General features: G+C 40.5%; 1 protein-coding gene and 1 non-coding gene across 4 annotated transcripts; both read left to right on the top strand.

Annotated features, from left to right (window-relative positions):
- Window positions 1-3,951: 3,951 nt before the first annotated feature.
- atg9a (ATG9 autophagy related 9 homolog A (S. cerevisiae)) lies at window positions 3,952-11,234 on the top strand. Of its 3 annotated transcripts, XM_011615596.2 has the most exons (20): window positions 3,952-4,253; window positions 4,372-4,406; window positions 4,816-4,966; window positions 5,099-5,142; window positions 5,258-5,322; window positions 5,420-5,569; window positions 5,689-5,830; window positions 5,919-6,059; window positions 6,142-6,262; window positions 6,676-6,851; window positions 6,929-7,051; window positions 7,286-7,473; window positions 7,676-7,829; window positions 8,034-8,213; window positions 8,365-8,577; window positions 8,687-8,919; window positions 9,083-9,200; window positions 9,312-9,582; window positions 9,675-9,820; window positions 9,909-11,234. In XM_011615596.2, exons 3-20 carry the CDS (start codon window positions 4,864-4,866, stop codon window positions 9,915-9,917), a joined length of 2,577 nt encoding a protein of 858 aa, XP_011613898.1. In that variant the 5' UTR covers window positions 3,952-4,253; window positions 4,372-4,406; window positions 4,816-4,863; the 3' UTR covers window positions 9,918-11,234.
- A 33-nt stretch (window positions 11,235-11,267) lies between these two features.
- Window positions 11,268-11,340, top strand: trnak-uuu (transfer RNA lysine (anticodon UUU)). Its single transcript has one exon. It is a non-coding gene; the product is annotated as a tRNA-Lys (tRNA).
- Window positions 11,341-11,731: the final 391 nt, after the last annotated feature.

Genomic DNA, 11,731 nt, shown 5'->3' with positions numbered 1-11,731 from the left:
CTCAGAGCAAACGAGGGGTGGTACACTTAAACGCGTCGAGAAGGGAAGGTGAAAGTCATCGAAAGTGGCACCACAAGGTGAAAGGTGTTAACCGTGAATATATATTAATACATTTACCACAGCAAGCGTCAATAATGCTTTAAATAACTCCCCCTGAGTGAATCTTTATTGTTATATAATGCTCTTGTTGTCATCTGTTTGCACAAATATTTCCTTTTGTTGCTGAAATCAGGTGCAAATAGGGAAAAGGAAACGACGAACTCAGAGTATGTGTCTGTGGGCGGGGGGGTCTAAATTAGCCATGAGGCAGGAGCATTCACTTACTGTGGTTTAAAACTGACATAAAAAGGAGTTGGGATGGAGTAATCATGTTTTTAAAACCCGTCCCTCATCGCAGGAGGAGGGGGGCTGGCATTAGTTGGAGCCCCCAAAGGGTGAAAAATGATCTCCCAACACACAAGAACACAGAACCACATTAGCGAGAGGAAAATAGCCCATCTCCAAGGCTACCCCCCCTTCCCCCATCAAAAAAAATAAAAAAAGACACCAGTGTGTGTGAATAGACCCAGCAGAACTGGACAGCTGGTTTATGTGATGTCGGCCGTGCGCGGCTTGATTCTCCAAGCTGTGGGAGCCAGGTGCAGCTATCAGGAGCCCAGCAGGCTGAGGCCTCTCTGGGGAAAGTATTGTAAAGCTCAGCCAGTCCCTCCTGGTGCCCTGGAGGTAGAGAGGGGGCCTCATGTATGCACGGAAGTATTATTTAGCTGTGCCCGTATTAATCAGCAAGACAGTTCAAAGGCTGCAGGCCTCCAGACACACACTTAAAAAAACTACTGTACACACAAACTTAGAAATCTTCAGGAAATGAGACCCGATCTCTGTAATCTCCAGAAGTTGGAGCGGCCTAAAGGGAGACGAGTACTTATGATGAACCTGAGACGTTGAGCATTGGTCTTCCATACTTCACACACTCACACTTGAATTCGTAGTTGAACACAGTAAAAGCATAAATGAAGCCATTATTTAAATCACAATCTGGAACTTTATATTGTTCAAACAGATTCAATTGTTTCATTGACTATTTTGTTGTGAGTCTCTCAAGATGCATTTTGTAGAATTGGATTAGCCAGTAAATCAAAAACGGTTGAATGGTTTTTGTTAAATAATTATAGTTTTGTGCAGTGAAAATCATCATTGTACAAAAATGCAGCTGGACTGTCTGTGGGGTGATATGGCACATAAAGGTCTAGTGGTGCAAGAGCACATATCAGCATTAAAGCACACATGCACAAATATGAACATTTTGGCCACTTTATTCCACTGAAATGACAACCTCTGGACAGTGTGCCCCTCTGCAATGCATTGTGGGATTGATTTTATTCCATTTGCAAAGAGCAGAAATCTCCTTATTCAGTTCTCCTAGTTGTGCCCTTCTCCTCTTACAATATACTCAATATGCATGCATGTGCAGGCGTGTGTGTGTGTGTGAGTGTGTGTGTGTGAGTGTGTGTGTGTGTGTGTGTGAGTGTGTGTGTGTGTGTGTGTGTGTGTGTGTGTGTAAGCATGAGTAAGCACATGTGGCATGGACCCATGTTGGTGTGCATGCGAGCATGTGTTGCGTGTGCATCATTCACGCTGTGTCACAGCCCTTTAGTTTTACAGCCCCTGCATCCATAAATCTGGTTGCGTTTAATAACCTCTTTCTCATTCGGTGGCCCCTCGTCTGAAATTCTGCTTTCACGCTGCGAACACATCTGCTGATGGCTGTGTGAAAGGCCCAATTGATCAGCAGCCTGGCCTTGTGCTGGTTAAACTGGTAAAATGGGACAATCCAAAACGAGGCCTGAAGGCAGAATTCGGCCATCATAGCTTTGATTCTGTTTTTGGTTGGTTTTTATTTTTTAAAGATTCTGTTTGGAATTGAAATGTCTAGATAAATTATTTTCTATAAAACAGTAAACTAGGCTGTCTTTGACCTTTGCTTATTCATGATCTTATTTACATGTCTGAGCTCTATAAATGTCAGGGCAGCAGTAAATCACCCTAAAATTCTCAAATGCACTCAACCAATAAAAAGACGGGACACTTCGAATGATGTGGTGTCAGAGTTCATCCCTGGGGTTAAATACCCAGTAGACAATGAATCATACATCTGATGTACACCTGCATGCATACACACTCACGTGATGCCATATGATGTCATCGGTGTTGTATGACTCACAGAACACACACACACACAATGGTGCTGGATCCAAAGGAATTCTTATTTCTTAAAATTAAAGGGCAGAAAAAACATTTTCTCTGTCACATAATAACAAATGCATCACACGGGGAATTAAATCACATTGGTTGGGTTCCTCACACACACACACACACACACACACACACACACACACACACACACACACACACAGATGCACATATGCACCCCTCTCATATCAGTTTCCTTTCAGTGTCTGATGTAAGTGAATATCTGCAGTAGTCTGATTTGTCCTGTGAGCCTTCAGCAACCCCAGATATTACATCACTGTGCATTCCGTAGGCTAATTACCATCCTTAAATACACACTCTACACACTTTTGAATGAAGTTTAAGTTGGCAAAGGAAAATTCTTCATTCAATTTTAGCTACTATAATGTTGTGTGCGCTGTAACTTTTCATCAACATAAAACCTAAAATTGAAGAGTTTATTACAGTATTTTAAGATGACAAAGTATCTTTTTGTATTTTTCAGAACAATAGGTGGAGTACAATTATCCTAAATGTTGAAGCTTATGCCTTTAATACCCTAAAGCTTTTATATCTGCTGTGCTGTGTCCACATGTGGTCAGGTCATGCAAAGGTTGGTATGATCTAATTAAAAGATGACTTCATCCTTTTCCCAGCCCCCATCCCAGCATCCCTCTCTGCCCCCAGTGCTTCCCTAGTGCATCCCAGCACAATGCCACCATCTTTGGACTACACTGGCAATCAATGCAACCCTCCCTAAATCCCCTAAAGACTGGTGTAATTTAATCAACAGGCTCCAGCCTGCAGCAGAGCTCTAATTTATATAGACACATATAGATTATCATCAACCAATATCAAATGGATTATTTTAAAAAGGAAAAGAATTGATTTGTATTTCTAGTTCTTGCTGTTCTCAGAGTAAATATTACTTAAATACTTGGAGTAAATACTTATTTTAAGTTTTTTTTATATGTAGACATATTGTAGTAAAACAATAGATTATGTTTTTAATTTGTTTTTATAAAAAGAGCAATAGGTAAATTGGTATAAACAAGCTCTGTTGTGATCTAAAGCTAATTATACCAGAATAAATTATTAAAATTAACTATAATTCCAAGATTACACTGATTCTTCCCATTCTTGTTTGGGACACCCCTGTCCACATCCTTGCAGTGGTTATTAGTTTATTGCTAAAGCTCTGGAAGTGAACAAAAGCCCAGCTGTCATTGGGCCTTTAGTCATGTATGAATAATCATGAAATCACAGTAACAGAGGGTTAAATTGGCTTTGCCAAGCAGTCTTAGAACTCACCTCTTGCAAAACAATTTTGTCTTTTACTAAAAAAAACAGTGAAAGAAAAAAATGAGCAGAAAACATTTACTAAGGTTGGGTTGTTGAATTAAAAATTGAAGAAGCAAAACAATTCACTACAATAGCCAAAAAAACACAATGAATCAAAAATATAGATTTTTTAAAAATCTAGAATTATATACAATTAGTTATCAGATTGTTCTATTATTATTCAAGACCAATTAAACACTGTAGACGCGGTACTGTAAGTGACCAGGAGGTGGCAGTAAATTCCCTTGTTAACAGGAGACAAGAGGACGCGCCGTCGACTTCCTCTATTTACCCAACACTTCCTGCGTGCCCGCCTATGGCCTCACCTGATTGGCTGATATCCGCAGCCTTGTTTTGATTGGATAGTTGTCCTGCCACTCAACTGTGACGCGTTGCAAATTGGTTGCTGTTTGGAAAGCGAAACTGGGGTAGATACGACGGACAAAAAACGACACTAGGGCGGCACGTCAAAATCACCTTGTTTTTTCTTTACGGTATTAAAGGTCTGCGTGGAGGAAGACTGATCTGGTAGACTGATCTGCGATGTCATGCGGATGTTAGAGTTGCCGTATTTTTTGGAAGGAGGCAGGCCTCTGCTGTCAACCCACGGCAACAACAACACCTGATTTAGTCGTCCGGGCTTTGGCTCCTTATGGAAATAATGATCACTTTCGAGATGCAAGGTTGCGTATTACAACCGTCTTTAACGGAATCTGAGTGGCATATTTGTAAAACCTTTGCCATGCAATATGTTGTACATGTCTTGGATACCTTCAAAGAATATTTTACTTCTTTTGACAGCTGGAAATGGTGACTAATCCTCAAGGAGAGACAAGGTGCGTTGTACTTTAATGGAGTTAAGCAAATGTCCCTTCCTCCTACGAGACTAACCTTTATTATCATTGTTATCAATATTGCTGGCTGTGTGTTCCTAGTGTGGGTATGCACATCGTGTTTGGTTGGGGTTGAATGTTTAGTTTCACTTTTCATATTTCACAACCATCAGGGTTTATAGATGTGAACAATTAACACAGAAATAATTCATCTCATTTGTATGTATCAAGCTTTGAAAAACAATTAAATGCAATAGCATTGCCTCAAACTGAAAGTCTCCTAAAACATATTTTGTACACTTTATGAGGTGCCACATTTGGTTTATTATGACCTAACATTTTAATATTGAATCATTATTTTCTCCTCCTGCATCATGCCATCCCTCTATTATGTCTCATCACTCTCTTTCAGGCTGTAGTGATGTGCTTGGTTACGTGGTGGTACTGAGGCGGTGTCACCATGGCGCACATTGACACAGAGTATCAGCGCCTGGAGGCATCCTACAGTGACTCTCCCCCTGGAGAGGAGAACCTGTTGATGCATGTGCCAGAAGGAGCCAAATGTAAGGCATTCATCACACACACACACACACACACACACACACACACACACACACACACCGTCACTACCTTTACGTTGATGATCATTATTACTCTATAGCATCGTTGCTGATTTCGTAATAAATGTTTTCCAGCCCAGTGGCACCACATAGAAAATCTGGACCTGTTCTTTCAGAGAATATCCTTTTTTTTGTTTGACTGTGAAAGACCTAGTGGTCATCTTTTAAAGCTTTAATGATAACACAATGACTGCCCTAAACTGTCCTTTGAGGAGATTCCATAACAACCGTTACGTCTATAATCTGCACCAGAAGAATGGCTTCACCTGCATGCTGCTGGGAGAGATCTTTGAACTGGTGTATGTATTATATATCGCCTCTACTTAATCTAACCTTTGCGTCTCATTTGTTGAAGATGTTCTCCATGAATTACCATGAATTTCTTTCTCCTTGCAGTCAGTTGCTCTTTGTGGTTGGCTTCACAGTTTTCCTCGCTAACTGTGTGGATTATGACATCCTTTTTGCCAACAAGTTTGTAAATCATGTTGACTCATCTAAAGTCACGTTGCCTGATGCCTTTTTGCCTATGGATGTCTGCAGTGCTCGGTAAGGGAGGATTTATTTTGCTACCCACATGAATTTAATTATCTATGTGGCAGACATGCCCAAATAAATGTCCTGTATCTCAAGTAATGCTTCAGCTTGTGCCATATTTGCCTGTGCAGGATTCGAGGTAATGCATTTGTGATCTTCGTCCTGATTATCTCTGGAGTGTTTTGGCTGCACCGGCTCGTCAAATTCCTCTACAATGTTTGTTGTTACTGGGAGATCCGGTCATTCTACAGCCATGCACTTAAAATGACCATGGTGAGGCAGAAATGTGCAAGAAATTATTATTCTTGGGTTATTGAAGAGCTGTGTAATTTTGGTGTATATTTTTCTTCCCTCCTTATAGTCAGAACTCTCCTATGCCACATGGCAAGAGGTTCAAGCAAGGATCGTGGAGATCCAGAAAGAGCATCAGATCTGTATCCACAAAAGAGAACTGACTGAGCTTGATATTTACCACCGCATCCTGCGCTTTAAAAACTACATGGTAGTCAGTTACTGTCCAACTGTTAACTGCTAACAGAGTGAACCAGTGTAACAAGTTTGTTTCTTGGTGCTCTATTTTATAGGTTGCCATGGTGAATAAATCACTCCTGCCTGTTCGATTTGGACTTCCTGTAATTGGAGAATATGTTTTCTACACCAGGGGTCTCAAATACAACTTTGAGCTCATCTTCTTCTGGGGCCCAGGTGATTGTTTCTAAAAGTGTCCAATTTACTCTTTATCTGCTTAATGTTGTGATGGTGAAACAGTGGGTTGTCCTCAAAATTCAGAGATAGTCTCCCAGAATGTTAAAGCACGTAATCTAGCATTGGTCATGAATTGCATCTATCTCGCAAACCCACAGCAAGTTCCGAACAGTTCTCTCCAAGGAAAACAGCGAAGCTAAAGTCATTCAAGGTTGGACTCAGCAATCGCTGCAGAACACCCATAGTCTCAACAGTACCACTTCTCCACTGTTATTGTAATCAGACACCACCCCTCTCATTTAAAATTAAGAATATCTAATTAATAATTAGTGTCGACTCAGATACATGTATGGGTCTAGGTTTACAATTCTTCTATTTTCAACTTCTTCCATCTACTTTTCCTTTGCTGGCAGGGTCTCTGTTTGAGAATGAGTGGAGTCTGAAGCCAGAATACAAGCGAGGAAGCAACAGACTGGAGCTGGCAGACAGACTGGCATCCCGAATTCTCTGGATTGGGATTGCTAATCTGTTGCTGTGTCCAGTCATCCTTGTCTGGCAGATCCTTTATGCCTTCTTCAGTTATACGGAAGTAAGTTATTTTTAGGGGTTGTTTTTCTTTATTATTTTACAGCTCTGGACAGTATTATTTTCTGTCTGTGGTTACAGGTGATCAAGCGAGAGCCTGGCTCTCTCGGAGCGAGATGCTGGTCTCTTTATGGTCGATGTTACCTTCGTCATTTTAATGAGTTGGACCATGAACTCATGTCACGCCTCAGCAAAGGCTACAAGGTCAGTGTTCTTACGATTCATAATGAATCTCTTTTTCTTCAAAATGCAGCTTTAAAGCGATACTTATTTTCATAATATTGTATTGTTGTAAACTGCACTGCAGAAGAATGTAGGTATAAATGGTTATTAACATCACATATTGACAGCTGTTTGCCATCCATGGCCAGAAAAGTTTGTAATTAATCACTAATATTACCTTTTTTCTATTTTCCTTTTTTTTTTTTTTAAATCCAGGCTGCGTCTAAGTATATGAATTGTTTCCTCTCACCATTGTTGACTGTGGTTGCAAAAAATCTTGCATTTTTTGCCGGATCACTGCTGGCTGTCCTCATTGCCCTGACTATCTACGACGAGGACGTTCTTGCGGTGGAACACGTTCTCACATCCATCACACTGCTCGGAGTCTGCATCACAGTCTGCAGGTTCCAATTCATGTCTTCTGTTTCATCAGCTTGTCAGCCTGTTTAAATATGCAGAGTCAGTGAAAGGAAATCTGTTCATTCACAAACAAGGTTTTGAGAACAAAAAATAAGAATTACTGTTACTGGCTTAACAGTCCAACATCGGTTGGTCAATATATTTCCAGCATCTGACTGTTCATCTCTCCACCTTCTCTTTGTCCAGATCATTTATTCCTGATAAGAACATGGTGTTTTGTCCAGAGCAGCTTCTGCGGGTTATCCTGGCTCATATCCACTACATGCCTGACCACTGGCAAGGAAATGCACACAGATATGAGACCCGTGACCAGTTCTCCCAGCTCTTTCAGTACAAAGCGGTAAGTGTGGGAACTAAAATAAAGATAAACTAGCTTGAAAATTGTCAAAATCGTAGACATTTATTCATGAATCACAGAAACAATCCACACTGAGGGCAGTCAGTATGCTGTTTTATTATTGGAATTGACAGTGATACAGAAAAGGATCACAAACTCTTTTAACCAACTTGCTAACTCATTCTCTTCTTCTTTGGATTGTTAAAGGTTTTTATTCTAGAGGAGCTGCTCAGCCCAGTGGTGACACCGATCATCCTGATCTTCTGTCTGAGGAGGAAGTCTCTGGAGATTATTGACTTCTTTAGGAACTTCACTGTAGAGGTGGTTGGGGTCGGAGACACGTGTTCCTTTGCCCAGATGGACATTCGGCAGCACGGACACCCTGCGGTAGGAAACCAAGCAGGAAACACTCTTAACAAAATACCATATCTGAATGGGTTAAACACAGAGCAAAACTAGTATATTACTACCTAAATTTGAAGGATTGGGAAGTGTGAACTAATACCTGTGCACTAAATAACTTCCCTTTCTTTGGTAGTGGATGTCAGAGGGGAAGACAGAGGCTTCTATTTACCAACAAGCAGAGGACGGCAAGACAGAGTTATCTCTGATGCATTTTGCAATCACCAATCCCCAATGGCAGCCTCCTCGTGAGACGACACACTTTATCAGCCAGCTGAAAGAAAGAGTCCACAGAGAGGCTACAGGGACTTCTACAGAAACACACCGTCTCTCAATATCTGAGTCTGAGGTACGATGCAACACCCGTGTCACTGGTCAAGAAAATGCATTTTATCTCACTTTTCAGTGGTTAAAAGAATGTCTCCTCTCTCATTTGTGGGTGTTTGTCACTCCTTCAGCCACAAAGTCTCATTGCAAACCTTCTTGGTGGCCCCTCGACGCTGGAATCAATTCATTTCTGCAGGGACGGCTCTCTGGCCGGTCACACAGCAGCTGGCATAATAGATGGGGCGTCCGCGCTACGCTCTCTATCCCCACTTACCAACAGTGTCCAGCTAAGGGGGAGTCTGAGTGTTGCTCACAGGCCTGCTGGTCACAACTTAGCCATGAGCAAAACACTGACCGGCTCTGGGTAGGACATTTTTCTTATGATGAGTCACAGGTTTTCAATAAAGCACGATTGTTTAGTCTGGTTTCAGGTTTGTATTTCAATTGTATTCATGGTTAATTTTCTTTTTAATCAGATATTTTGTCATGTTCTGAAGCTGTTCTATATTTCCATTCTCTTTTCACAGAACGGATGCACGAACTGTAAGCTCGGGCAGCAGTGCATGGGAGGGCCAGCTCACCAGTTTGGTACTTTCAGAGTATGCATCCACTGAGATGAGCATTCATGCACTTTACATACATGAGGTACATCTGTTTAAGCAGACTAGACTTGTGAATTCAGCTGAATAAATTATGTCAGTCTGAAAATGTCACATATGATCAAATAGTAATTTTTGCTATATTTTCTCAATGTAGCTACACAAGCAGCAGTCCCGTGGTGAGCTATCCCGACACACATGGCACAGACAGGAGAGTGATGAAAGCAGTGACAGTGTCCCTGATGAAGTGAGGAGTGAACCCACTCCTCATTACAGGAATTTTCCCCGTTCCTATACTTTCCCCGTGGCGGTTCCAAGCCCTAGTGCCATTCCAACGTCAGCCTCAGCCACCAGCAGTACCAGATGTGGCCAGGAGGTGGCCTCATCACATAGTAGCGGCCAACGGCGCCATAGTGGACCGAGCACAGGTACCCATCACAGCTGATTTACCTGGTGAATTTTAAGCACAGTTTGAGTTTGTTCTATCCTGTGTTTGGTATGTATTTGGTTTTCTTTTCAGACTCTGGTGCGTCTGGGAGCAAAGTAGTGAGGGTGGCACGTTCACCGATGGGTGGATGGGCAGAGGACAGCCAAGTGGCACCACGTCACCATGACCCTGTACCAGAGGGAAGCTCAGAGGACGAAATGCCTCCCCATGTCCACAAGGTAAATACGTTTCACTGCAGTTTGTAAATTTGCCCTAAACTATTTTTGGAGTTGTTGATAAACAACTGTTCTCTTTTTCTTGTTTTAGGTTAACTAACGAATCCATGCCAATCTTTCGAACTGTCAGTACTGCAGAATTTGTTTACAAAAAAAGGAACCCCCTTCTTGACCATCCTGACCAGGATTGATCTATTGACGGGACAGTTGGACGTGTACAAGGAATGTATACCCTGAGTGTTGCTTTGTTGCTTTTGAATTAATGTGGACAGGTTCCAAAAATCCTGTAACCTGTGTTCAAATTGAACAGGCTAAAAATATTCAATAATTCTTAGAATATATTGCACTCCTATAGAGTATCTAAAAATTCTATAAAAGGGATTATGTGATTGAAAGAAATTTGTTACAGAACAAAGTCACTTTGCACTGCATTAAAAAATTAAAATAATTGCCTGAGATTTGACCACAATTTACTAAATTTTGCTGTCAGTGTCTTTTACCCTCCTTTATGCAAGTAAAATATGTGTAATTTGAAGACTGTGTAGAATTATTAGGAGTAGCACTCACAAAAATATGTTAAAAATGATGCCAAACACATTGACGATAACTTGCAAGAGGCTCTTTAAGATATTCTATACTTATTTTTGTTTGCATTTTGCCTCTTGCGGTACATGTGAAGTCATAAAATAAGAGGCATACCTCTGATTTTTGTTGTGTTAATTTATTGCATTCTAAAATTTGTAAATTTCTAAAATATTGCAAAACCTATTCCAGGGTCTGTTGACATCTGCACAGCTACTGTATACTTATTTCAAGAGAAAATCTCCAGATATTCTTCTATATTTTGAGTTTAAGACTCTTGATCAAGTCAAATAAACTCCTTTATAGCCATGATATATTTTTAACTGCATCCTGCAATGCTATTTGCAAGCACACGAGATGGACATTTTTAGATGTTTTAATTTCCAAATTGCTTGCTATAGTGCAGAAAAGTAAAATAAAGCATGTTATATTGACATGTAATGTCATACAGGAAGTCACCGGGGACAAATGCATGATCATTTTTAAAACTTTTTTTTTTTTTACTTTTACCACAGTCCAACATATTGTGATCATCTTTAATTATAATCACAGGAAAACCCCGTGTGACCTTTTTAATAATCAGCACTTTAATCACTTCTAATTGCAGAATACCACACGTTTACTGTATATTTTGTAACAATTTTATTTATCATATCAACTTGTCATGGTTATCACCGTTGTGGGTTAAGTTTACGTTGTCCTGGGTGGAGAGGCAACGCTGTTGGACTGAAACTGCACTTGGCATCGATGCTGTGTCATTGTTGATTTTTGTCCGAGTCTTCCATGATGGTGTAAATTCACCGTAAATTCATCCATTAAAAATTCAGAGAATTCAGTGAATTCAGAGTCAAGTCACTGCTTTTGCAGAGCCCGGATAGCTCAGTCGGTAGAGCATCAGACTTTTAATCTGAGGGTCCAGGGTTCAAGTCCCTGTTCGGGCGCTACTTTTTTCGTTTTGTGAGTTTTTCTGCAAAGTTTGAAAGTAATTAATCTGCTTCTTTTATGAACGTCGCTTTTTCATAGAAATTCCATCGCAACGTAATATCTAATGAAAAAATGATTCATACCCAAAGCTTTACTTTTAAATCTTAAATAGGAAATGATTAACGTCTACCAATTCGTTTGATGATAGTCCTTCATATTTTAAAGGAAGTTGTATTTTTGGCACTGACAAGTTACCATCATATATATTTTTAAATTGGTTGGTTTCCAGTTTGTTCCGCACTTTGCTTTGAAAACATTGAAATTATGGCGGAAGTCCACTTTCTTACGCTGAATGGCCACGCCAGCCGTCAATTTTGAATTTTTGAGTGATTCATTGGTCAATCAGAC

This window comes from Takifugu rubripes, chromosome 2 (assembly GCF_901000725.2).
Source record: "Takifugu rubripes chromosome 2, fTakRub1.2, whole genome shotgun sequence".
Lineage (NCBI taxonomy): Eukaryota > Metazoa > Chordata > Actinopteri > Tetraodontiformes > Tetraodontidae > Takifugu > Takifugu rubripes.
Note: the sequence above shows the minus strand (reverse complement) of the source record. Positions and strands in the feature narration are given on the sequence as shown.

Coding starts and splice junctions, on each gene's coding strand:
- atg9a (XM_011615588.2), top strand. CDS start 4,864: ATGGCGCACATTGACACAGAGTATCAGCGCCTGGAGGCATCCTACAGT. Junction 4,967..5,098: donor TGTGCCAGAAGGAGCCAAAT/GTAAGGCATTCA, acceptor AATGTTTTCCAG/CCCAGTGGCACCACATAGAA. Junction 6,852..6,928: donor CCTTCTTCAGTTATACGGAA/GTAAGTTATTTT, acceptor CTGTGGTTACAG/GTGATCAAGCGAGAGCCTGG.